The 24,323-nt window shown below is 37.5% G+C and overlaps 1 protein-coding gene and 1 pseudogene across 2 annotated transcripts in view; both read left to right on the top strand.

The window, feature by feature from the left end:
* The first annotated feature begins 1,317 nt into the window (after positions 1 to 1,317).
* Positions 1,318 to 3,297, top strand: LOC308501827 (la-related protein 7-like; annotated as a pseudogene). Its single transcript has 2 exons — positions 1,318 to 2,233; positions 3,229 to 3,297. The product of its transcript is annotated as a la-related protein 7-like (transcript).
* Positions 3,298 to 5,833: 2,536 nt separating this feature from the next.
* The window catches only part of SLC5A8 (solute carrier family 5 member 8), a 47,565-nt gene continuing 29,075 nt past the window's right edge, over positions 5,834 to 24,323 (top strand). Inside the window, exons 1-5 of the mRNA XM_081059521.1 lie at positions 5,834 to 6,225; positions 11,291 to 11,356; positions 13,340 to 13,391; positions 23,051 to 23,118; positions 24,109 to 24,263. Of these exons, the coding sequence (XP_080915647.1) occupies positions 5,875 to 6,225; positions 11,291 to 11,356; positions 13,340 to 13,391; positions 23,051 to 23,118; positions 24,109 to 24,263 (692 nt within the window). The 5' untranslated portion in view covers positions 5,834 to 5,874. The remainder of the gene's footprint in view (positions 6,226 to 11,290; positions 11,357 to 13,339; positions 13,392 to 23,050; positions 23,119 to 24,108; positions 24,264 to 24,323) is intronic.

The following is a 24,323-nucleotide window of genomic DNA, read 5'->3' on the forward strand; positions in this document are numbered from 1 at the left end:
TTGGGGAAAGAACATTCCGGTAAGACAACAGTAACTGCAAAGGCTCTGGAACAGAGCTTGTTTGATGTGCTCAAGGAATGGCAAGGAGGCTGGTGTGAGGCAGCCCAACGAGGGAGGCAAAGTAGCAGGAGCTAATGCTGGTCAAGTAGCCAGGTGCTAGGTTAGGAAAGGCCTTGCTGGCTATGACCAAGACCTGAGCACTTACCACGAATGGAGCTTGCAGGACTGGCCATTGCTCTGGGTGAGTGAGTGAGTGAGTGAGTGAATGTGAAGGCCGAGGACATACTGTACATTGTAGACTTTATAAACACTGTGCACCTAGGCTACACTACATTTATAAAAATACTTTTCTTCAATAATAAGTTAACCTTAGCTTACTGTAACTTTTTCACTTTACAAACTTTTTAATTTCTTTAACTTTTGGACTTTCATAATAACACTTAGCTGAACACAAACGCCTTGTATAGCTGTACAAAAATATTTCTTTACATCCTTATTAGTAGCGGTGAGTAACGCATTACACTATGTCACCATGGCTACAACGTCACCAGGCAATAGGAATTTTTCAGTTCCATTATAATTTTATGGGATTGCCATTGTATTTGCGCTCCATTGCTAACCGGAACACTGTTACGCGGTGCGTGACTGTTGTTGACGAGCTTCTACCCAGCAATCCACCAAGTGTGAGAGGAGAATGAAGGCTTTCAGACATGCTGCCTCTCAAGAAATAGCTCCTGTGAACTCTTTCTCCAGAAGCTGCTGGATGGTGTATACAGCCAAGACAAACATACCAAAGAAGAAACATGAGATTCAAGAAATAAGAGGTCAACTGGATAAAGACAGGGAATATCCCCAGAGTATAATACACTGAGATCCCAAGGAAATAACTGTGCCACAGGTCTAGAGAGCAAACAGTTCACAGTGATTACCTGATGTATTGAAACACACTGAGTGGAGATTTACAGTCTTGGGGAAAGAGTTTGGGAAAGAGATGAATGGGCGAAGGGTACAGGGAGTCTGCTCTTTTTTTGAGTATGTGGACAAACCTTAGTTCCCAGGTTTCAGGATAGAAGTTTGCCCACAGTTGTGCCCTGTGTCCTCTGTCCAGAGTCTCTCTGGAAGGTGCTGAAAAGAAAAAAAGAAGTAGAAAGAAAAGAAAGAGTCTCAAGTTAAACAGGTGCTTGCAGGTATTACTAAGCAAGTGGACTTCTGGTTTGGAGATGCAAATTTTCACAAGGGTAGATTTCTTTGAGAGCACATAGAAAAATATAGAGATGGGGGTATGTTGATATATCACTTCTCATGTCTTGTAACAAAATGAGAAAATTGACCACTGATGGGAAGCTAATAGCCAGAGCACTGAAAACGTCAGCTGTTGTAGAGCTGGGTTTAAAAGGCACCGGGACCAGGAGAAAAAAGCCTTTGGGCGAAAGACCACAGGATGAGGATGAATAGACAGTGTATGTGGAATTACTTCCCCAAAATACTAATCACAGCTGGATTCAAAGAGTATTTGGGAAAAGGGGCAATGTTGTTTATGTAAGTATAACACATTATAAATCTACTGGAGATCCAAAGGGATTTGCCTTTGTGGAATTTGAAACAAAAGAACAAGCAGCAAAAGCTATTGAGTGTCTTAACAACCCACCAGAGAAAGCACCAAGAAAACCGGGTATGTTTCCTAAAACCACAAAAAAATAAGCCCATTCCTGCCCTTAGAGTAGGTGAAGAAACGAAAAAGCAGAAGAAAGAGCGAGGGAAGAAGGAAGACAGTCTCCAGACCAAAAGGCTGAACGTGGACACAGGGAAAGAGAGCAGTGGCTGCAGAGTGAAGAGCTCCAGGACCAAGTCTGAGGGCTCTGAATGAGAGGTCACTGAATCCCAGAAGCCACCCTCAAAGGAAAGGAAGAAACAGGAAAGAGCTGAAGTAACCAGCTCACCTTAGGTCAGAACAGGGAAGAGGAAGAAAAGTAGTTCTGAAGATGCAGAATGCTTCACTCCCAGATCAAAAGTCAAGAAAACGGCGCAGAAAGACAAACTTAAAAGAGCCTCAGAAATGGTCAAAGAATACGAAGATTTAGAAGACTCTACTGACGAGGAAAAGGATACTGGAAATATAAAAGACGGATGCATCTTAAAAACAAAAAGGACGCCTGAGATAAAACATAAAGAGAGGCACAGAATGGGAGAACAGGTTATACCAAGATTAGACTGGCAAAGACTCAACATGCAAGTAAGCATATTAGATTTTCTGGATATGACTGAAAAATATTTTGGTTCACTTCTTAAGATTTCATTGGCTGCTCGAGCTATTTTTAGGAAACCCATTTTGATTATGGTAGTAATGTATAATGAATGTTTGTTTTTTTTTAAAAAAACCCTACATTTACTTAAATACCTTTTTTTCTTTGACTTGTAAATTAGACTTTTTTTCTAGAGACAAGTATATTGTATACCACAATTTTTCATTAAACATTTGTTGAAATTATCTTACATAATTCAACCTCAAAGTGATTTAGTAAATAAATGTTTTCAACATTACCATTAAAAAAAAACAGACATGCAAATTGGCAGTTACAGAGTAGTCAGGGGGATGTAATGTATAGCATAGGGAATATAGTCAATAATATTGTAATAACTATGTATGGTGTCAGGTAGGTAGTAGACTTATTGGGAGAATCACTTCATAAGTTATATAAATGTCTAACCACGATGCTGTACACCTGAAACTAATATAATATTGAATGTGAACTGTAATTGAATAATTTTTTTTTTAATTTTGAAAGGACAATAGGAAAATATCTACAAATTTTGAATAAGAAGATTATGACCTAGGTTTTCTCAGCTGAATTTTCTTTTCATGTGTGAAAATACCAGATAAACAACATTATATAGGCAAAGACTTGGAGAATAGAGAATTCATGAATTCTTTTTGAAAACACTGACTAAGTATATCAGACATTTGCAAGATCTGAAAGAACAGGGTATAGATTATACATAGTTCATGGTATTCTGTAAAAGTAATAAAGCAAGGGAAAATAGGGAACACAGGCTGTTTCTAACAGCGGTACTTCCAAAACATCTTTTACCTCAGCCCCAATATCAATAAATTCGAAAGCAGCTAAAGAGTTATATAATGCCAGCACTTACAGTGCCAGGGATATTTGCAGATAGTCTCATCTAATCCTCTACAACACTATGAGAAAAGAATTATTATCTGCATTTTAGATGTGGGAAGCTAAGGCACAGAAGTACTTGCCCAAGATATCACGGCTTGTGGATGGCTTCAGAGTCTAGAGTTTAACCTCGAGCTGTTCTTTCTCTAACATGACTGCAAAGATATATTGGTAATTAGCTGCCTGAGGTTCTGTTCTTAACTCTAGATATTAAAAAAAAAATTAAAAAAAACACAAGTTTTGTTTAAATAGCATTTTCTCGTATCTAGGGCTATTGGCTTTAAAGGAAGTTCCCAGAAAATGCATTTAATTACTAGAAAGTTTCCCGAGCTGGATTCCTGTGTTACGCTTACAGGTTGTTTATATATTGGGGGTGCCAAAAAAATATATACAAGTAGCTATTTTGGTCAGCATTGCTCAAGCAGTAGTTTTCTGTCATCAGAAGTGTCTGGACACTGATGGTAACCACTTTGGACACCTCTTGTAATTGCAGAAGTCAAATGTGACTTGTTATTGGTATATGTTATTACACTTTTAATACAGTTTTCCTTTCTTAAAATGTGTATACATTTTCTTGGCACCTTCTGTATATATTATATATATTTTCTATACTATATATTGTCTATATATTTTCTGACAATTAAGTTCACAAACTTGTTGCAGTGATGTTACTAACCTTTTTTGATAGTAGAGGGATTTTTCATTATGAATTTGTACCAACTGGACAAGCAGTTAACCAAGTGTACTATTTGGAAGTGCTGAAAAGGCTGTGTAAAAAAGTTAGACAACCTGAAATTTTCACCAACAATTCATGGCTCTTGCATCACGATAATGCACCAGCTCGCACGGCACTGTCTGTGAGGGAGTTTATAGCCAGTAAACAAATAACTGTATTGGAACACCCTCCCTACTCACCTGATCTGGCCCCAAAAGACTTCTTTCTTTACCCAAAGACAAAGGAAATATTGAAAGAAAGACATTTTGATGACATTCAGGACATCGAAGGTAGTAAGATGACAGCTCTGATTGCCATTCCAGAAAAAGAGTTCCAAAATTGCCTTGAAGGGTGAACTAGGCACTGGCGTCAGTGCATAGCTTCCCAAGGGGAGTACTGGGAAGGTGACTGTAGTGATATTCAGCAATGAGGTATGTAGCACTTTTTTTAGGATGAGTTTGCAAACTTAATTGACCTCATATATGTATGTATATATATATGTAGGTATAGATAAATATATACGTATATATACATATACATACATATATGTATACACACACATATATATGTATGTATATGTATATGTATGATAGCGTGAACTTCACACAATTGCGACACAATTCTAAGCCACATATTTGTTTAAATGATTGCTTTACTTGGATTTCACTTCTATTTCCTCTTCACATACTGGGCTCAGCTAAATATATTCTGTTTACCAAGGCTTGTTTTATCAAGGACCAAATTATACAGATGTACAAAAATGAACAAGCATGGCCTGAAATAGACCTATGTCTGGGCACATGTGGCTGGAGTGTCCATTTTAAAAGAAAAACCCGAGAATTGCATTGCTTTACAAGCGTGACTCATGCGTTGTTAGTAACATTTCTAAGGCAAGCCACTTAAAATATGTCCTGAGTACTGATACTGGCGATGATCTTGTCTTCCATATGTTTTCAAGTGCCGTCATGTAAATGCACCACACATTTAGGCCTACATTGAACACATTATCTACGTTTGGGATCTACAACATACAGCAAATGATTAAGAGAACACATTCTGAAATCCTAACTGGATTAGAAACCTTAATCTCCAGCATTTCCTTGGGCAAGTGATTTAACCTTTCTAAACCAGTTTCGTCATTTGAAAAATGGATATGATTCCTATCTCAACAAGGATAATAGCAAGAACTACACTAGTTGATGTATAAAGTGCCGAGCGCGTTAATGTATCACACGGTAAGGCTCATTACATAGTAGGTAAGGCTCCTTCATATTACAGCAACTATGATTTCCATGAGAGACTGCTGGGCATCAAAAATAATTGTTGAGTGAAAAAGCATGTCTCCAATAGCACAGCCTTGTCCCTCTCCTTTATAATGGCTTACCTGCCTCAGGACTGATACCTCGGCCCAGCGCACACTGTCCTCCCTCTCCCCCCACTCCCATCGCTCATTAATTTGTCAAATAAGGCGATCTAAAAACTCCAGGGGTATCTTCTTATGAGGACCCGGACTTTTGAACTGGAAAGCTAAAAAAGGAAAGGTGACAACTGCCCATCGGTCGCCTGCTCTCTTAAATGGTGCGTCCCATCCCGCGCAGTTGATAACATTTGCGCCGCGCGCTCCCTGTGGCTTCGCCAGACGTGGAGGAGGATCCAGTTTTCACCTGCCCAGGTGTCCGCGGCGCCCGGGAGATCCGGGCCAACGCGCCGTGGCCCCTGGTGAGCGCTCCGCGCGGCGTGGGAGCCTCCCGAGGCCTCAGGCGCGAAGGTCTCCGTTGGCTGCGGGGGGTGCAGAGGTGGCTGAGGGCGCGTGCCCGCCGCCCCCCCTCGCCAGGCCGTCCGGGACCGACACCTGAGGACGCCTCCAATCCCCGAAGGCGCCACGCCCGCCGCGCCCGCCGCGCGGGGAAATAAGAAGTGAGCGCCAGGCAGCGCAGGTAAAGCCCCGGTGCAGGCTGCGCGCTTGGAGGACACCGCGCGGCCATGGACGCGTCCCGGGGTATCGGCACCTTCACCGTGTGGGACTACGTGGTGTTCGCCGCCGTGCTGCTGATCTCGGCCGCCATCGGCATCTACTACGCCTTCGCCGGGGACAGCCGGGAGACCTCCAAGGACTTCCTGATGGGCGGCCGCAGAATGCACGCCGTGCCCGTGGCGCTGTCCCTCACCGCCAGCTTCATGTCAGCCGTCACCGTCCTGGGCACCCCCGCCGAGGTCTACCGTTTTGGGATGATATACAGCCTCTTCGGCCTCACCTACTTTCTCGTGGTGGTCATCACCGCGGAGGTCTTCCTCCCTGTGTTCTACAAACTGGGAATTACCAGCACCTACGAGGTAACGGGCGAGGGTGGGCTGGGGGAGGGAGAGGCGAGGACTCTTCTAGCTCCTGGAGGGATCTTCCCGAGGGCAGACTCACCACCAAGTCGAAATGTCTCCCGGTGTGCAGGTCCATTGCCTTCCTCCCCCCGACACCCCCCCCCCTTTGGGAAGAGGTGTCCTTTAAAGGAGAAAAAAATCTTGGGAGGTACTCCCGGGGTCTCAGTGACCGAGACAGACTTCCAAAGCGATTAAGACTCGTGTTCCTTAAGGCTTTTTCTGCTTTCACATCTTTAATTCTGAGTCAAGGGGAAAGATTTGAAAACGTTTTATCTTGGTGCAGGGTAAGTCATGCAAGTTTCAGCGCCTCCTCCTTGAAATGAATCCCCTTGTTCCAGATCCTCAGGCAAAGCTCACTTTTCCAGGATAGTTGGTGGAAACATTTGTAGTTTCCCCTCTCCCGTCTTCACAGACACACCTTCCAAAGGGAGGCTGGCCCTCCAGTGGTTAAGATGCTGTATCTCTTGTCCCAGTACCTGAGTTGAGTTTGAGATCAAATTCTGCCTCTTAACTAGCTGGGTAAACTTGGGTGACGTATTTAACCTTTTGTGCCTAGTTTTCCATCTCAAAATGAAAATAATACCACTTACCTCATGTGGTTGTTGCGAGGATTAAATGACATAATACAAGTGTAGCATTTAGAATAGTGTCTGGCACAGGGTCTGTGCTGAGTAAATATTGGCTATAAGTTTTGTTGTGGTGGTGCTGGTAGAGGTGGTTATCTTGGGATCACTAGGAAAATTTGGCTGCAAGGTTTTCAAACAGCTCTACCTGCCATCTCTCTGGAAGATGATTAAGGAAAACCATCTTTCCTATTGCACAGGTCCACCAGGTATAGGTTTTCTCAAGTTGCCTGCAGGAAAGGGCTTTGCAAAGATGGTGACTGTTTGGTTTAAAGAGCTGTTGAATGGGAATGTTGGGGAGGACAAAATCTCAGGGGATCGGTAGGATTCAGTTCATTGTCCTCAGTGGTCTCCTTCAGTCAGGTGCTAACCCGTGAGCCACATACACACACATGCAGAAGTGTCTTCTCTGATAGGCCATTATCCAGATGGCTCTGAGTCTCATTCTCAGCAGCTTTCTCTGTCCTTGAGTGTGTATGGTGTTTGCTCCAATCCAGAGCTACTGGAAGGTGGTTTCCTAGTGAGGCTGGTTCAACGGCCCCAGTGCCACTATAAGTGTTGGTGACAAATTCCATGGGCTCTAGTGACGTCATCTAGGGCAAGGCACCCCTGGGATTGCATTGCCTTGTACTCCGTCTGGTCGTTGTATGTGGGAGAGTGAAGTCTTTACCCCAGAAGTGAGCAGGATGGAATGTCCTGATTTGCTCAAAGATAACAAACTGGTTGCCCCAGGCCAAACTCAGTCTTCAGTCATTTTTTAAAAATTTTTTATCCTTAGGGTGTTTTTTAAAAAAAGCATTTAATGATGATGAGAAGTTAAATAAAACTCCAGATTCTGGCTTCTTTTGAAAACCCAAGAGACTGGTGACCTTGGGCCCACTTTCCCTGTGGCCACAGGAAGGCAGTTTCTGGCCGTTGCTGTCAGTCTATACTGAGGACCCATCATTGTGTTTGCATGGTTACTTTCTTATGACAGAGAAATCTTTATCTGCACTTAATGTCTTTATCAAAAAAACAAAAGGGAAAATGGACAGGGGTGAAGGGAGTTCTTATTTCAAGGGAGTGGTGAGAGAACATATTTCATAGTGGCTATGAGGACTATTCCAACACATTAGTATGTGAACACCTGGCCAATGTCACTCACGTATGTTACCTCATGGGACATTGAGTCTGTGACCAATAGACATTTGGGTCTGTGACCTCTGATCTGTCGTTCACCAACTGCAAATCTCAGAAAGGCTTTGAAGAACCTGGCAAGATGACCTCAGACCCCACAGATGAGTGCTGTTCTCCTTGTCACTGTGGTGTGCCTCTCCAGGCCAGCAACGTTAACTCCACCAGCAACAGATTTTCCACACATTTCCAATGGTGGAGCCTACGTTAGCAGGGTTCCAGGTTAAAATAGCAAAAAGCTAAGTTTTATTGAATGTTTAATCGATGCTGGGCCCTGGGCTGAATGTTTCACATACGTTATCTAACTCAGTCCTCAAAACAGGCCTTGTAAGGGAGGTACTCTGAGAGCCCCATTTTGCAGCCCAAGAGACTCAGAGTAAGTTAAGCCACAGAAGAGAGCGTGAAGCAAAGGGGACACTTTCCTAGAGGCTGTGCCGTCGTGCGTCTTGGTTGCTTCGGAAGGTTCTGGTGAGGCTTCTTGAAGAATATTTGTTTGTTTTATGCTGAGAGGTAGAGCCATCCATACAGAATGAGAAGTCTAGCATGGAGTGATACTGGCATTCTTGCTCAAGTAGGAAATGTCTCCCCATTTACAGTTCGTTAGCTAAAACTGGCTGTTCAGAGCATTTTTGATATCTATCACTGCCTTCAAAGTATAGGCCTGGTAGGTGTTTAACAGCCCCCAGACCCACAAATAAGAAGTCAAATGCAGGAAGGGGATTTCATTCACCACTTCTGCAGTATCTTTCTGGATCCAGCAAAATCTGGGTGTTTGAACTGAGTTGTCCAGACTCTTTTTCTTCTCCTTCTTCTCCTTCTCCTCCTCCTCCTCCTCCTCCTCCTCCTCCTCCTCCTCCTCCTTCTCCTCATCCTCCCCCTTTTTCACCCCTCCCCTCCCCCCTCCTCCTCTTCTTAATTATTCAGTAGAAGTCTTAGAGTCCCTAAGTTATTCAAAGTTCTGAGGACTGTGAGAGATCTTTGTTGCTATAGGTACCTTCTATTATTCTGTAGTTTTGTCTGGAAATCCTAGAGCCTATGTATATTAATAGCTCAGTGACTTGGGCTTCTGGGAGGCCTCCGGGTATTTCTTTAGCAGCCCAGTAACACTGATAGCTGATAGTAGACTTTTTGATTCTGTCTTGAGGTGGTCTTCTGTGAGCTTAAATCCATAGGTTTGCCTGGATCCAGCTGATTTTGGGGGAAAAATCCACACACACACTCAAGTTATTTGGTTCAACTTGCTACATTTTTACTTTTATTACATTCTCTCTTCCATTTTCTTTAGTCTAGCAATGTGGATTTATGTACCCAGAAAAGGCCAAAACTTCTCTATTCATGTACTTTCATTTCTTACTAGAATTTTACAAAATAAGTCTGAAGAGATAACACTGCATTGTTTCCAGGCTTCAAGACACTTCTTGAGTTTTCTAAATGCCTTCCTTGGATTATCCTTGGATGATTTTGACAACACGTAATTCACTGAGATTCAGATTCTCAAGGCCTGTGATTTGGATACCAGCTTCTTCTCGTCTTACTTCTGAATGAACAGTTTACAACATTTATAGCATTTGATAGTCTCCAAAACTCTGCAAAGCCAGAGTGGAAAGATTTATTTCTAGGATCCTCATTTTCAAGAGGAGGAACCTGAGATTTTGAATGACTGCCCCAAGCTTGTGGAGTCCGGAGGAAGGCTGGGACAAGGGCTGGAACTCTTCTCCTTAGGTGCTACACTGCACTGTGTGTGTGTGTGTGTGTGTGTGTGTGTGTGTGTGTGTGTATATGTATATATTTATATTTATATTTATATATATATTTTACCTGTCAGTTATTTTTGGAGGTCCTACTATATGTCCGTGCTACCCACTCACTCTGTATGAGTCAGTTTGTTTACTTGTTTATTTTGAATAATGTCGTGGTTACATGTACAGATTTTTTTCCATCAAATGATGCTAGATTTGCACTGTGCTGGCTGTAATGATTATTAGGTTGTAACCTTGGTGTTCTCTCTGAGCTTTTGTGTTCTCATGCACTTATACATAGAACCTGCCTGCGGAATTGTTGAGAGGACAATGTACAAAGAAAATAATCTATAAATGTTAGCTGTGGTTATGGAGCAAAAATATCCTGTGTTTTTTCTCTGGCTATGACCTAATGTCAGTTTTTCTTTCCTCTTTTCCCCTCTGCTGTATGAAAAGATTATTGTCAGCCTGAAAATTCTCTCTACATGTAGTGATAATCTTTAAGTTAAAGAATATCTTGGACCCCAGGTTCCTTCCAGCTCTGAAATTCTAGAATTCTCACTCTATAATGCATTATGATATATAATGTAGGAGATAAGCAGATTGTATCATAAGATATAGCAGATGTCAAGGAGAGTAGGAAGAATTGGCAGGGTCGTTGGCTCTGAACAGAAACTGACTTGGGTGTATTTAAGTTAAAAAAAATATTGGAAGAATATGGGAGTAGCACATGTAACAGGGAAAAGCTGCACAGACTGTGAAAAGGACAAAAGCCAGGGCAAACTCTTGTCAGGCCCCCTTGTCAGAATCAACCTGCTTTTGCTCCAATCATTTTCTGTCTTTATATTAGGTTGGTGCAAAAGTAATTGCAGTTTTTGCAATTATTTTTAACCTTTTAAACCACATTACTTTTGCACCAACACAGTATCTTGCCTCTAAGATTCAAATACCCATTGGGAAGAGAAGCTGATTGGCTGAGCTTGGGTAATGTGATGCAGGGCACCTTGATTGACAATCCCATTCCAATTGTCTGCAGTGGGAGAGGGTTAGTTTACTAAGTTAATTAAAGGAAATGAATGGAGTAGATACCAAAAGCAGGGGGAATCAACATTTTGCTCATCTAAAAAAATGCAGAATATAAATTCCATTTATATGATGTTATGGAAAAAGCAAAACTAGGGGTGGAGAACAGATTAGTGATTGCCAAGGTTAAGAGGTGGAGGAGGGTTTGACTACAATGGAGCAACTTGAGGGAGTTTTCTGGGGGTGAGGGAACTGTTCTGTATGTGATAAAACCCACTGAACTGTACTCTAAAACAAGAGTCAATTTTGCTACATGTAAATAAAAATAATAGTGAAATAGAGAATACAAACTAGCTATGCAATTGCTTTACATTTCTAACTCCTTTACTTCCTAAGCTGCTGATTTAAGAAAAAAAGGTGTCCAGAGGTTAAACATATTAACCGTGTTTTCTTTTTTGGAAACAGTATTTAGAACTTCGATTTAACAAATATGTTCGTCTCTGTGGAACAATCTTCTACATTATTCAAACAGTAAGTAGCTCTCCATTAATTTATTTGATCTTTTATCATCTAAAATATTTGTAACCAAGGCATCGGTGGCAAGTTTTTTTGGCACGGAATCCTTGAGAGGTAAATAAAGAAATGTTGAAAGTAGGAGAAAACAAAAAAGGAAAAACACTAGTCACTACACAGCATTAATCCTTAAGATCACTAACCAGTGTTTTAGCAAATATATTACTTCCTGGAAAAACAGAATGATTTCAATGAATGTTAAACATTATATTGATTAAGCAACAGTTATGTTGTTTTAGGAAAATATGCTTTTCCCTATCCCACTTCCTCACCAAAATCTCTGTAAGGGCATTATTAAGATGACAAAGATATTTGAAAGAACTAAGTAGCTGAGAGTAGGAATTGTAACAAAGGGAAAACAAATTATATGCTTCATAGTATTTTGCAACATGTTGAATAGGTTTGAAAAAATTAACTGACATACAGAGACATTAGGAAATACTTTTCTTTGTTTGAAGGCATAGTTTAAAAATGAATCAGTAATCTCTTTTGAAAAATTGAAACATAGACCCAATTGAAGCAGTCACTGAGTGTAAAACAACAGAACCATGCACTCTGGAGGTGTTTTTAAAGCCAAATAACAGTCCAGTAATTCAAGAATATGCAAGTATAGATTTACTGATTGACCCAAATGGAAAGCAGAGATTTGCCAAGCAGTCAGTGACAGAGAATGCTTCCCACCCTTCATCCAGGCTGCTGGAGGCTTGTCATCATTATTGTCACATGATTTATGTCTATCTTCCTCTTGGCAGCTAAGTGCTCTAGGGATGGGTTTGATAATAGAAGTCTAGAAAGTTTTCATTCCCATCTCTATTTACAATGCCATTTCTCTAATCAAAAGCTACCTAAGCATTTGCTACAGCACAAGAGAGTGCCTTTGTAAATTATTTAACTCAACTCTATTTTATATCTTTGTAAATTATATCACTTAAATTATATCAGTCCTTTAACACTTACAGTGTAAAAGGAAGGGGCCCTTTGGGGTCTGGTAGAGATTCTGGCACAGAGCTGAGGCTGGTAGCTTGTACTCTCTAACAATTCAGACCCTCTTTGGATCACTGTTAGAAATGTCAATACAGATGAAAAGTGGGGGCTAGTATTAGAAGCTGGCCTATGGTCACGTTTTCACATCTTCAACTTGGATAGAATAATGATTCTGGAAAGGTAGTTCATCCTTGTAAAAAGAGGGGAGCTTTAGTATCTCCCATTTGAGGATTTACTTCCATAGATCTAACCATGTAATATAATCAAATATTCAAATACTACATAATATGGTATTTTTATGTTTTTATAAAATAATCATAGAATTAGCTTCTATTTGATATATTTGAAAGATCATGTACAATGGCAATGATATTCTGAGAAAAAATACCTTATTTATCTTACTTACTGTTGTACCCCCGATTACTGAATGTTTGTTAAATGTGTAAATGAAAAAAAATAAACAACATGAAAAAGATGGAATACAGTTTTGGTTGGCTTTCAGGAATTTTTAGTACAAATTTTCACTTTTGTTTAATGGGCATGCAAAATTTTACAAACGAGTTTCTAAAATTTTCACTGTTTTCCTAATTAATTATATGGTGATCACCAATAATAGTTTGAAGGATGAGGGGCCATCCACTTTAAAATTTGTATTCTTTCATTCTCCATTTTAGATCTAGGATAATTGATTTTAAACTTGAGTTGATGGATTAGTGACTACTCAAATCACATGAAAAGTCCATATTTTTACACAAAATTGGTCATAAAATATTTTGTAAGCTATGACCACACCATAAATGGAAAACAAGAATCAACTTTAACACTTTTCAAGTTATAAACAAATTTTATTAAGTATATTGAAACTTCTATTTTAATTCATAATTGAATTTATAGAAAAAAATACTGATATTTTATTTTGTAATTCATAGTATTTATTTATTTTCTTTTTCCCCCTAGGTTCTGTATACAGGAATTGTTATTTATGCCCCTGCCCTGGCTTTGAATCAAGGTACGTTTTAGAGTTACCAATTATGTCACATTTTGGAATTCATTTTTAATAGACCCTATTCTCTCTTTGGGGAGATGGGGAGATGGAGGAATGTTTCCAGTGTCTTGCATCAGCTTGACGTGGGAAAGGTGGGTTCAGTGTCTACACTAGCAGGTTCTTTGGGTTTCTGGGTCCGTAGCTCCAAAAGCTCTGTAGCTTAGTAAAGGGACAGACCTCACTGGGCAATGATTCCCTAGGATGTGCCAAACAGCCATTCTCCATTCCTTCAGAATGAGCACCTCCTCTAATCTAAATCATGAATGACTGTGCTTCCTCCCTTTGTGGTTATCACCAGGAGCACATCTCCAAGGGGCTTTTATGTTGTTTGGGCTGAGTTACATTGTAAAATCTGACAGGGAGAGAAGATTTTTCTTCTCCCCATTTCTAATGTGGTCCAAAATGCAAAACAAACAGATCTGTGATCTGAAATATCAGATTGCTCTAGGAACAAAAGGACAGATGGCTATAGTGTCCTTATACACAAATATATTAAGGTTGTGCTGATCAACAAATTACTATATGCTCTAGATTTGGGCAGATAATAGCAGTGAAGCTGGGATAGTTTATTGAGATATAGGTGTGTGTTATACCCTCAAACGGCTTCAGGGAAACCCTCTATCCTTTGACTTCTTATCAATCACAAGGGAGTTTACCTCGAAAACTTCCTTGTAAAATGCACAAGTGGACTTTGTGATGGGAAGGATGTGGTATAGTTCCTGGAGTTAATATAAATTGGAAAAAAAAAAAAAAACCTTGCTAACTCCACACTCTTAAGTTTTAAATTTCATGACTGGAAGAGAGGCGTTATCACCTATGTTATTATAAAACACAACAGGATCATTACAAAGAACTCCATTATATAACGTGCTCTTGAATTCTAAATGGTAGGTATGTTCCATGTCAATATTACCAACATCATGAATGCATCATTTCATATGCAAAAAACTCAGCGGTAAACTTAATAAGTTACCTATTGGCTTTAAGTGTAATTAAAGATGTTGGTTGTAGAGTTTTAAACTGCATTTCTGGCAAAAAGAGAGCACTACCTTCAATCTGTGAAGAAATCGAGGACTCGATTCTTATCAGTTTATTGATCCACTTCCTTGGAATCTATTAGAACCTGGGGACTGCATTTTGCCCACTTCAATATCAATTGTGGATTTCACTGTGAGGAAGGCAGTAGGCACAAGCATAGACATGTTACTTGGTTTGAAAAAGGTGCGCAGTAGAAACTGGTTTAACTGAATTAAAACTTCACATTTTCTAGGTCTAGTCTTTTTTTGTTTTATTTTTAATATGGAAACTTCAAACATGTACTAAGACAAAGAGAATAGTGTATTGAATCCTAATATACCTTTAACTCTGCACTAATAATTATCAACTCTTGGTTAATTCACTCCCCGTTTCCCTCACTAGATTGTTTTGCTGTGAATCTGAGATACTTTATCATTTCATCTGAATTTATTATCTCTTTTAAAAATAAGGATGTGTTTCCCCCTCCCCTCGAGATTTAATTGACATTATGTTAGTTTCAGGTGTAAAACATAGTGATTGGATATTTTTCTATTTTGCAAAATGATCTCCACAACAAGTCTAGTTAACATCCATCACCATACATACACAATTTTTTTTTCTTGTGAAAAGCGCTTTTAAGATCTACTCCCTTAGCAACTTTCAAATATGCAATAACAGTACTGTTAACTATGGTAACCATGCTGTACATTACATTCCCATGACTCATATATTCTATAACTGGAAGTTTGTACCAGGATGTGCTTTTTTAAAATACAGTTACACTACCATCATATCTAAGACATTAACTTTTTAATATCATCAACATGAAGTCAGTGTTCAGATTTTCCTGAATTTCCCCCCCCAGAGTTTGTTAGAATTGGGATCCAAATAAGCTTATTAATTGTATTTGTTGATTTGTCTCTTAAGTTTTTCTTTCTTGCTTTTTAAAACTGAAAACTATTTTTGCTGAGATATAGCTTATATACAATAAAATGCACAGAACTTAAGTGTACAATTGGATGAGTTTTGACAGTTTTATACACTTGTGTGTCCACCACTCAATTCAAGGGATAGAATATTTCCATCATCCAATTCCAGAAAATTTTCTTGTGCTTCTTTCTAATAAATCCCCCCTACCATTCTGAGCAGCCAGTTTCTGATTTTTATTACCATAAATTCATTTCCCTTGTTCTTAGATTTTTTTTTTTTAATAAATGGAATCACGTAGTGCCTCTTTGCATCTGGTTTCTTTTCCTCAACAAAATATTTTTGAGACATTTATTCATGTTGCTACATGTATCAGGAGTTCATTCTTTTTTTATTGTTAGTATTTTACGATATGCACCTACCAAAATCTCTTTGTCTGTTCTCTTGTTGATGGACTTTGGCGTGTCTCCAGTTTTAGGCCAGGATGAATTAAGGTGTTAAGAACATTCTTGTACAGGTTTCATTTCACTTTGCTTTGCTTTTTGACACACATTTTCATTTCTATTAGGTGAATACCTAGAAGCAATATAAAGTTAAATATGTATCTGTTCTGACCTACCACAGGGTAGATGCATATAGGAAATTTAAAGAGAAACTGCCCAATAGCTGCTCTACTTAGCAAAATGGTTGTTCCATTTTACATGCCCACCCCACAATGTATACGAGTTCCAGTTACTGCACATTCTTGCCAACATTTTATATTTGTCTTTCAATTTTAGCTGCTCTAGTTGTATGGTCTATTATCTTATTGTGGTTTTAATTTGCATTTTCCTGATGACTACTAATGTTGAGCTTACTGGTCATGGAAGAATAAAATAAATACAAAAAGACTAGTAACAAGTAGTCCAAAGACTTGAACAATTTACAAAAGCAACTATTCTTTCAATCCATTAAATGGATTTATTCATTTTACTCCCATTTATTCATTTACACAGACCTTTTAAAATTTCTCTCAGTAACGTTTTATGGTTTTTGATATTGAAGTCTTGTACATATCTCTTAGATTCATTCCTAGATAATTGATGTTTTTGATGCAATTGCAAGTGGTACTGTTTTATAATATCATTTTCTAATTATTCATCATTGCAAGTATATAAAAAAATACAGTCGACTTTTATATGTTGATCTTTTTTTTTAATTTTATTGGGGAATATCGGGGGACAGTGTGTTTCTTCAGGGCCCATCAGCTCCACGTTGTTGTCCTTCAATCTAGTTGTGGAGGGCGCAGCTCAGTTCCAAGTCCAGTCGCCATTTTCAATCTTTAGTTGCAGAGGGGGCAGCCCACCATCCCATGTGGGAATTGAATGGCCTCCCCTCCGAAAGTTCAGCGGCAGCTCGTTGTCTTCAATGTAGTTGTGGAGGGCTCAGCTCACTGGCCCCTGTGGGAATCAAACCGGCAACATTGTTGTTCAGAGCTGGAACAACTGAACTATCTGACCCTCCTATATGTTGATCTTTTATCCAGAGAACTTGCTAAATTTACTTACTAATTCAAGTAGGTTTTTGGTAAATTTTTTAGGATTTTTATGTTGTTTATGAATAGAGACAGTTTTAGTACTTCTTTTCCAATTGTATTCCTTTTATTTCTCTTTTTTGTCTTACTGCACTGTTAGTGTGGGAAATTACATTAATTTTCAAATATTAAACCAATTTTGCATTCATGGGATAAACTTCACTTGGTCATAGTGTATTAACCTTTTTATATATTGCTGGATTTGTTTTGTAATATTTTGTTAAGGATTTTTACAGTCCATGAGGAATATTGATCTGAAATTTACTTTTCCTTCAATGTCTTTATCAGGATTTTTGTATCAGTTATGCTGATTTGTAAATGAGTTGGAAAGTGTGCCCTTTTCTATTTTCTGAAAGAGTTTGTGTAAAATTGTGTATTTCTTAAATGCTTGATAGAATTCACAGTGAAGGTCTCTGGGCCTGATGTGTTTGTTTTTGTGGATAGGTTTTAGTTTATGGATTAGATTTTTAAAGCAAACATAGTTACTCATATTTCTAATTCTTAGTGAATTGGTCTTGGTGAACTGTTTTTCAGGGAATTAATTCATTTTGTCTAACTTATCAAATTCATTGGCATAAATTTCTTTATAATATCCTCTTATCTGTTTAATGTTTGTAATATCCATAGTCCCTCCTAATTATTCTTAATGTTGATAAGATATCCTTTCTATTTTTTTCCTTGCTATCTTATTAATCTTTTATTGATGTTTTAATTTTTTCTAAGAACCAATTTTTGGCTTTGTTGATTTACTTGTTTTTGCTTTCTATTTCATTAATTTGTGCTAGTATGGTTATGATGTTTTTCTTCTACTTTGGGTTTAAATTTTCTAGCTTCTCAAAGTAGAAACTTAGATTATTGATTTAAAATTTTTATTTTCTAATGTAAACATTTAAAGTTATAAATTTTTCTTTAAGCGCTGTTTCATCTGCATCCCACAGATGTTGATACATGTGTATTTATTACCATTCATTTTAAAACATTTTCTAATTTTTTTCTATTTCTTTTACCCACAGGTTGTTTAGGAGTGTGTTACATAATGTTCCAATAGTGGGTGATTTTCTAACATATCTTTTTGTTATTAATTTCTAAAGTAATAATACTTTGGTCAGATCATTATTATGATTTTAATCCTTTGAAATTTATTGAGATTTGTTTCATGGCCCAGGATATGGCCTATCTTGCCAAACATCCCATGTACTCTTATAAAGAATGTGTATTGTGTTGGGTGTCATGTTTTACAACTGTGAAAGGTTCAGTTAATTAATAGTGTTGTTCAGATCTTCTATGTCTTTACCATTTTTTTTACTTGCATCAGTTATGGAATAGGGATGTTAAAATTTCCAAATATAACTGCTAAGTTTTCCTTTTCTCCTGTCCTGTCAATTTTTACTAGATGTATTTTGAAGCTCTTTTAAAATCTCTTTTAATTTATAATATCCCTCCTTTTTTTAAATTGCAATTTATTTGTTGAAGAAATTGGATCATTTGTTCTGTCAGGTTTTCTAGGTTCTTGGTTTCACTGACTACATCAGCATGGGGTTAATGTTCCCAGTCCTCTGTGTTTCTTGTAAACTAGTAGTTGGAACTAGAAGCTTTTTCAGACTCCGGTTCAACTTTTTGGAAAGAATATTTCATAGATGGTTTCATTTACTTCCTTCAGAAGGCACAGAATGACAGCCTTTATTTTTTTTTATTAGTAGCCATTAATGATCACTCTAGGTCTATTATTTCATTAGGACTTATAAAATGGGTATTCTAATTCTATGATTCCATCTTCATTAGATAGAATACTCCTATAGAGAGATACTTCATCTTATCAACTGTTTGGTTACCATGAAATATAGTTTGTATAGAAAAGGCAGCATAAATGTCTGATTTTCCACCTTTATTTATCAGTTTTATTTGTAATAGATATATACTATATCAGAGGGGCAATAGACTGGGGGAGGTGGGTTATCACTTTGTGAAGGATAAAATGTCTAATTATTATGTTGTTTTGTACACCGGAAACTAATAAGAGAAATAATAAAGTCCCACCATGATTTGAAAACAAAACAAAACAAATTATAAATTGGTTCCCTACTATTCTCTGCAGGTAACAAGGGTTTTTTTAAAAAAAATCATTATGAATGCATGGATTTAAACAGCTGATGTTAGTTCGTATCATTATGGTTATAATTATTGATGCTCATATTATCTCATTTTTGTCCAGCAGGAGCCTTCTTAAGTTGTCTTCTGAATCCTTTTGACATGATTCCAGTAGTATTTAATAGTTACTTTGCTTTGTGGAATGGCCAGATGTTTCAGGCTTACCTTGTAAATATCCTGGCCCAGTCCAGGTATCTGCTAATCTTTTTAGGGAGAAATGGTATTTAGAGACCACAATCTACATAGTAGAGGTATTCATTCGACTGAGTCAGTCATTTATTCTAGGTCTTTTCAGTGAACAGAACTGAAGGTTGTATATTAAAGAAAAACTAAATTAAGAAGTCGTACTAATATTTCCAATTTTTCAAATTCAAATTTTGTATTATAGAGTGTTTGCCTCACGACTTCGGTTTTATATTTTGTCTCTTTTATTTTATGCTGAAACTATTGTTATTTTAAAAAATATTAGTGAGATTATTTATTTTCTTTATACAAATATATACTCATATATGTATATATTGCTTTCTCAACTTTGGCTGCACACTGGATTCACCTGCAGAGTTTTAAAAAACACCAATTCCTAGCTCTCACTTCTTGTGATTCTGAATTAATTGGCCTGTTGAGTGCACAAGTCATTGGGAATTTTAAAATCTCTGGTGATTTTAATGTACAAAGTTGGGAAATACTAATGTAATAGTTTTACATTAGCAATTCCATTATTTTTACTAATAATGTGATGGCCAAAAACAGTTAAGATTCATTTCTTTGAAGTTCTCTTTTTCCCTTGGGTGTGGCCATAATTTTGTCTTTTTCAGAAAGCATGTAGTTGGAATCATACAGTGTGTAACCTTCTTAGATTGGCTTCTTTTACTCAGTAATATGCATCTAAGGTTCCTGTGTGTTGTTTGAAGTCTGAGTAGCTTATTTCTTTTTAGTGCTGAATAATATTCTCTTGTCTGGATATAGCACAATTTATTTATCCATTTATTTGCCTCTTGAAGGACATCTTGTTTCTAAGTTGTGGCAGTTATGAATAAAGCTGCTATAAACATCTGTGTGCAGATATTGCTGTAGTCATGGTTTTCAACTCTTTTGGGTAAATACCAAGGAGCACAATTGCTGTTTGAATGGTAAGAGTAGAGTTTTGTTAGAAACCGTCAAACTGTCTTTCAAAGTGGCTGCTACCATTTTGCATTCTTACCAGCACGGTATGAAAGAATTCTGTTGCTCCACATTCTCACCAGCATTTGGTAGTGTTGGTGTTCCAGATTTTGGCTCTTCAAATAGGTGTGTAATGATACTTCATTTTTTAAAAATTTGAATTTTCCTGATCACATATGATGTGGAGTGTGCTTATTTGCCATCTATATATCTTCTTTGGTGAAATGTCTGTTAAAATCTTTGGCCCATTTTTTAATCAGGTCATTGCCTTATTGTCGAATTTTAAGAGGTTTTTTTTTTTTGTATATTTTGGATAACAGTCCTTTTTCAGATGTGTCTTTTGCAAAATTTTCTCCCAGTTATGGCTTGTCTTCTAATTTTCTTGATATTATCTCTTCATAGAGCAGGTGTTTTAAATTTAATGAAGTCCAGCGGATCAATTACTTCTTCTCTGGATTATGTCTTTGGTGTTGCATTTAAAAAGGTATCACCATACCCAAGGTATCCTGATTTTCTCCTATGTTATATTCTAGGAGTTTAATAGCTTACATTTAAGTCCATGAGCCATCTTGATTTAATTTTGGTAAAGAGCATAAGGTCTGGATCTAGATTTATTTTTTTTTCTTGTGCACGTCCAGTTGTTCCAGCACCATTTATTGAAGAAACTTTCTTTGCCCAATTATATTGCCTTTGCTCCTCTGCCAAAGATTAGTTGACTATGTTTATGGGAACTATTCTGGGCTCTCTCTTCTTCTTCATTGATCCACTTGTCTATTTTTGCACCAATACCACACTGTCTTGATTCTTACAGCTTTTTAGTAATTGAAATCAGGTAGAATCAATTCTCCAACTTTGTTCTTCTCCTTCAATATCGTGTTGGCTATTCAGAGTCTTTTGCCCCTCCATAAAACTTCAGAATCAGTTTGTTAATTCTACGTAGTTTGTCATTATATACAAAATAACTTGCTGGTATTTTGATTGGGATTGCATTGACTCTATATATTAAATAGGGAAGAAGTGACATCTTGACAATATTGAGTCTTTCTATCCATAAATAGGGACTATCTCTCCATTTAATTAGCTCTTTTTTCATTTTATTCATCTGAATTTTATAGTTTTCCTCATATAGATCTTATATATACTCTGTTAGATTTATAGCTAAGTATTTCTTTTAGGGCTAATGTAAATAGTAATGTATTTTTAATTTAAAATTCCACTGTTCATTGTTGGTAAGTAGGAAAGCAATTGACTTTCGTATATTAACCTGTATCCCGCAACTTTCCTATAATTATGTATTCGTTCCAGGAGACATTTGGTTGGTTCTTTCAGCTTTTCTACATAGATGATCATGCCATCTGTGAACAAGGAGAGTTTTACTTCTTTTTTCCCAATCTGTATACCTTTTGTTTCCTTTTGTTTTTTTTTTGCCTTATTATATTAGCAAGATCTTCCAGTATGATGTTGAAAAGCAGCAGTAAGAGGGGACATCTTTGCCTTGTATCCAGCCTTAGTGGGAAAGCTTCCATTTTATCATCATGAATTATAATATTAGCAAAACAAAGTAGACTTTTTTGTAGGTAGTCTTTATCAAGTCAAGATATTTCCTTCTATTCCTAGGTTACTGAGTTTTTATCATGCATGATGTGTTGGATTTTGCCAAATGCTTTTTCTGTGTCTATTGATATGATAATATGATTTTTAATTTTTAGTCTGTTGATGGGATGGATTCCACTAGTTGATTTAAAAATGTTGAATCAGCCTTGCATACCTGGGATAAATCCCACTTGGTCGTGTTGTATAGTATTTTTTAAACATTTTTTATTTGATTTGCTGATTTTGTTGAAGGTTTTTGTATCTATGTTCATGAGAGATATTGGGCTGCAGTTTCCTTTTCCTGTAATGTCTTTATCTGGTTTTGATGTTAGGGTAATGCTGGCCCCATAGAATGAGATAGGAAGTATTTCCTCTGTTTCTATCCTCTGAAAGAGATTGTAGAGTTGGTATCATTTCTTCCTTAAATGTTTGCTAGGATTTACTGGTGAACCCATCTGGGCCTGGAGCTTTCTCTTTTGGAAGATTATTTACTATTGATTCAATTTCTTTGACAGATTTTGGCCTATTCAGATCATCCATGTCTTCTTGTGTGAGTTGTGGCAGGTTGTGTCTTTCAAGAAATCGGTCCATTGTCAAATTTGTGGGCATAAAGTTGTTATCCTTCTATTTTAAATATATATATATATATACATATACACATACATATATATATGCCCATTATATATATATATGTATGTATGTATATACACACACACACACACACACACACACACACACACACACACACACACATATAATATGCCCATCCACTTCTTAGATAAATGGTAACAAATTATATGGACTTTTATCTGTCTTGGTCCCATTTTAGTAACATGCACAACTTGTCTTTCAAGGACTGGTAAAGATACTGTATTTACTTCAACCATAATGACAAATACCCTAGGACTCCATTCTGTCTGAATAACCACCTCATAATATTAAGCAGTTTCTTAGCTTAAATACAATGTAAACTCTTTTTTGTATATTTAATTTAGCCCATGTTAGATCCATGTATGGTGTCTGAGGGTGAAAACTAGGTCTATTAAACTGTTTTTGTACATTTCATGAGATGTGGATTAGTTTTAGGCAAGTGGGTATAGAGGTAGGTGCCCAATAAATGATATAACTTCCCCCCTGCTTCTTTCAGTAGTACTTTCATTAATCAGGTTTCACAGTTATATGTGCATTTTCCTTTCTTCTACAGTCACAGGATTTCATCTGTGGGGTGCAGTGGTATCGACAGGGGTGGTCTGCACATTCTACTGCACTCTGGTATGTCAAGAACATTATTTCTCCTTGCATTCTACATATTTGCTTTGCCAAATTGAAAATTCCAGTAGTTGTGTGCTGCCGTCTGGGTTGTTCATACCTACTCTCCTATCTCCCACAATGTAACTTTTTTTTTTTAAGGAATATTCAGTTTGGGGTAAAATTTGATCCTTTGTAGAACACTGCTCTTAAATGAATTTTTTTTTTCATCTGAACCATGCCATGGTCCCTAATCTTGTCTTCTAATTCGTTTTTACAGTTGCCAAATTATAGCTTTGTTTATATTATTCCTCAGCTCTTAGAAACCTGAGATGACTTCCTGTTGTCTTTAAGTAAGACAGTGAAAATATCTAAGAACCAGTATGGCAAGGGCACTGACAGCATAATGGAGGCTGGTCCTCAGCAGTAGTGCAAATCTTAAGGGGTCCTTGATCGTCTAGGTATTAAACTTTTGATTGCTGCATCTTTAAGAAAGGGCTGGTTCAGCCAAGGTCAAAGGGACTGGAGGGGGATACCTGGGAAATTTGTGGCAGTGGCTAGTACAAAACAATTTTAGTTTTTCAACAACTAGTGTGACCTTCTGTGTGCATACTAGTTGAATATCAACCCTGCCTATGGGATAAAATCTATGATATTGCTGTCTGAAATTTGACTCTGCATTTTCTTCCCAATAGTCTCTCCACCTACTTCATACCACTCCATCTACTCATATATATATATGGTCACATTCAACATGCCATGTACTTTGACCTATCTATACTTACTCCTTGCTGTTTTCTCTTCTGGGAGGACGTTCCTTCTTGGCCTGTCTTAAAGGTTTGGCTTAAATATCACTTTCTCTTGAAGGCTCTCCCAACTTTACTATTTCCCTTGGCTGCACTTCTTGGCCAAGATCCATGTATTCATTAACTCTGTCAAGCGTAATGTATAAGCATACAGTTGCTTAGCAATGTCTGATACAAGTATTAATCTTAATACTCTTTCCCCTCAAAGGGTGGCCTTAAAGCAGTCATCTGGACAGATGTTTTTCAAATTGGGATCATGTTGGCTGGATTTGTGTCTGTGATTATAAAAGCTGTACTGATTCAAGGTGGAATCAGCACTATTCTAAATGATGCCTATAATGGTGGAAGATTAAACTTCTGGAAGTAAGTTGCTATTTACCTCTTAGTTAATAGAACTTTCCTTTTCTGTAAAAATAATCTCTT

The sequence above is a fragment of the Rhinolophus hipposideros genome, assembly GCF_964194185.1.
Source record: "Rhinolophus hipposideros genome assembly, chromosome: 9".
Classification (NCBI taxonomy): domain Eukaryota; kingdom Metazoa; phylum Chordata; class Mammalia; order Chiroptera; family Rhinolophidae; genus Rhinolophus; species Rhinolophus hipposideros.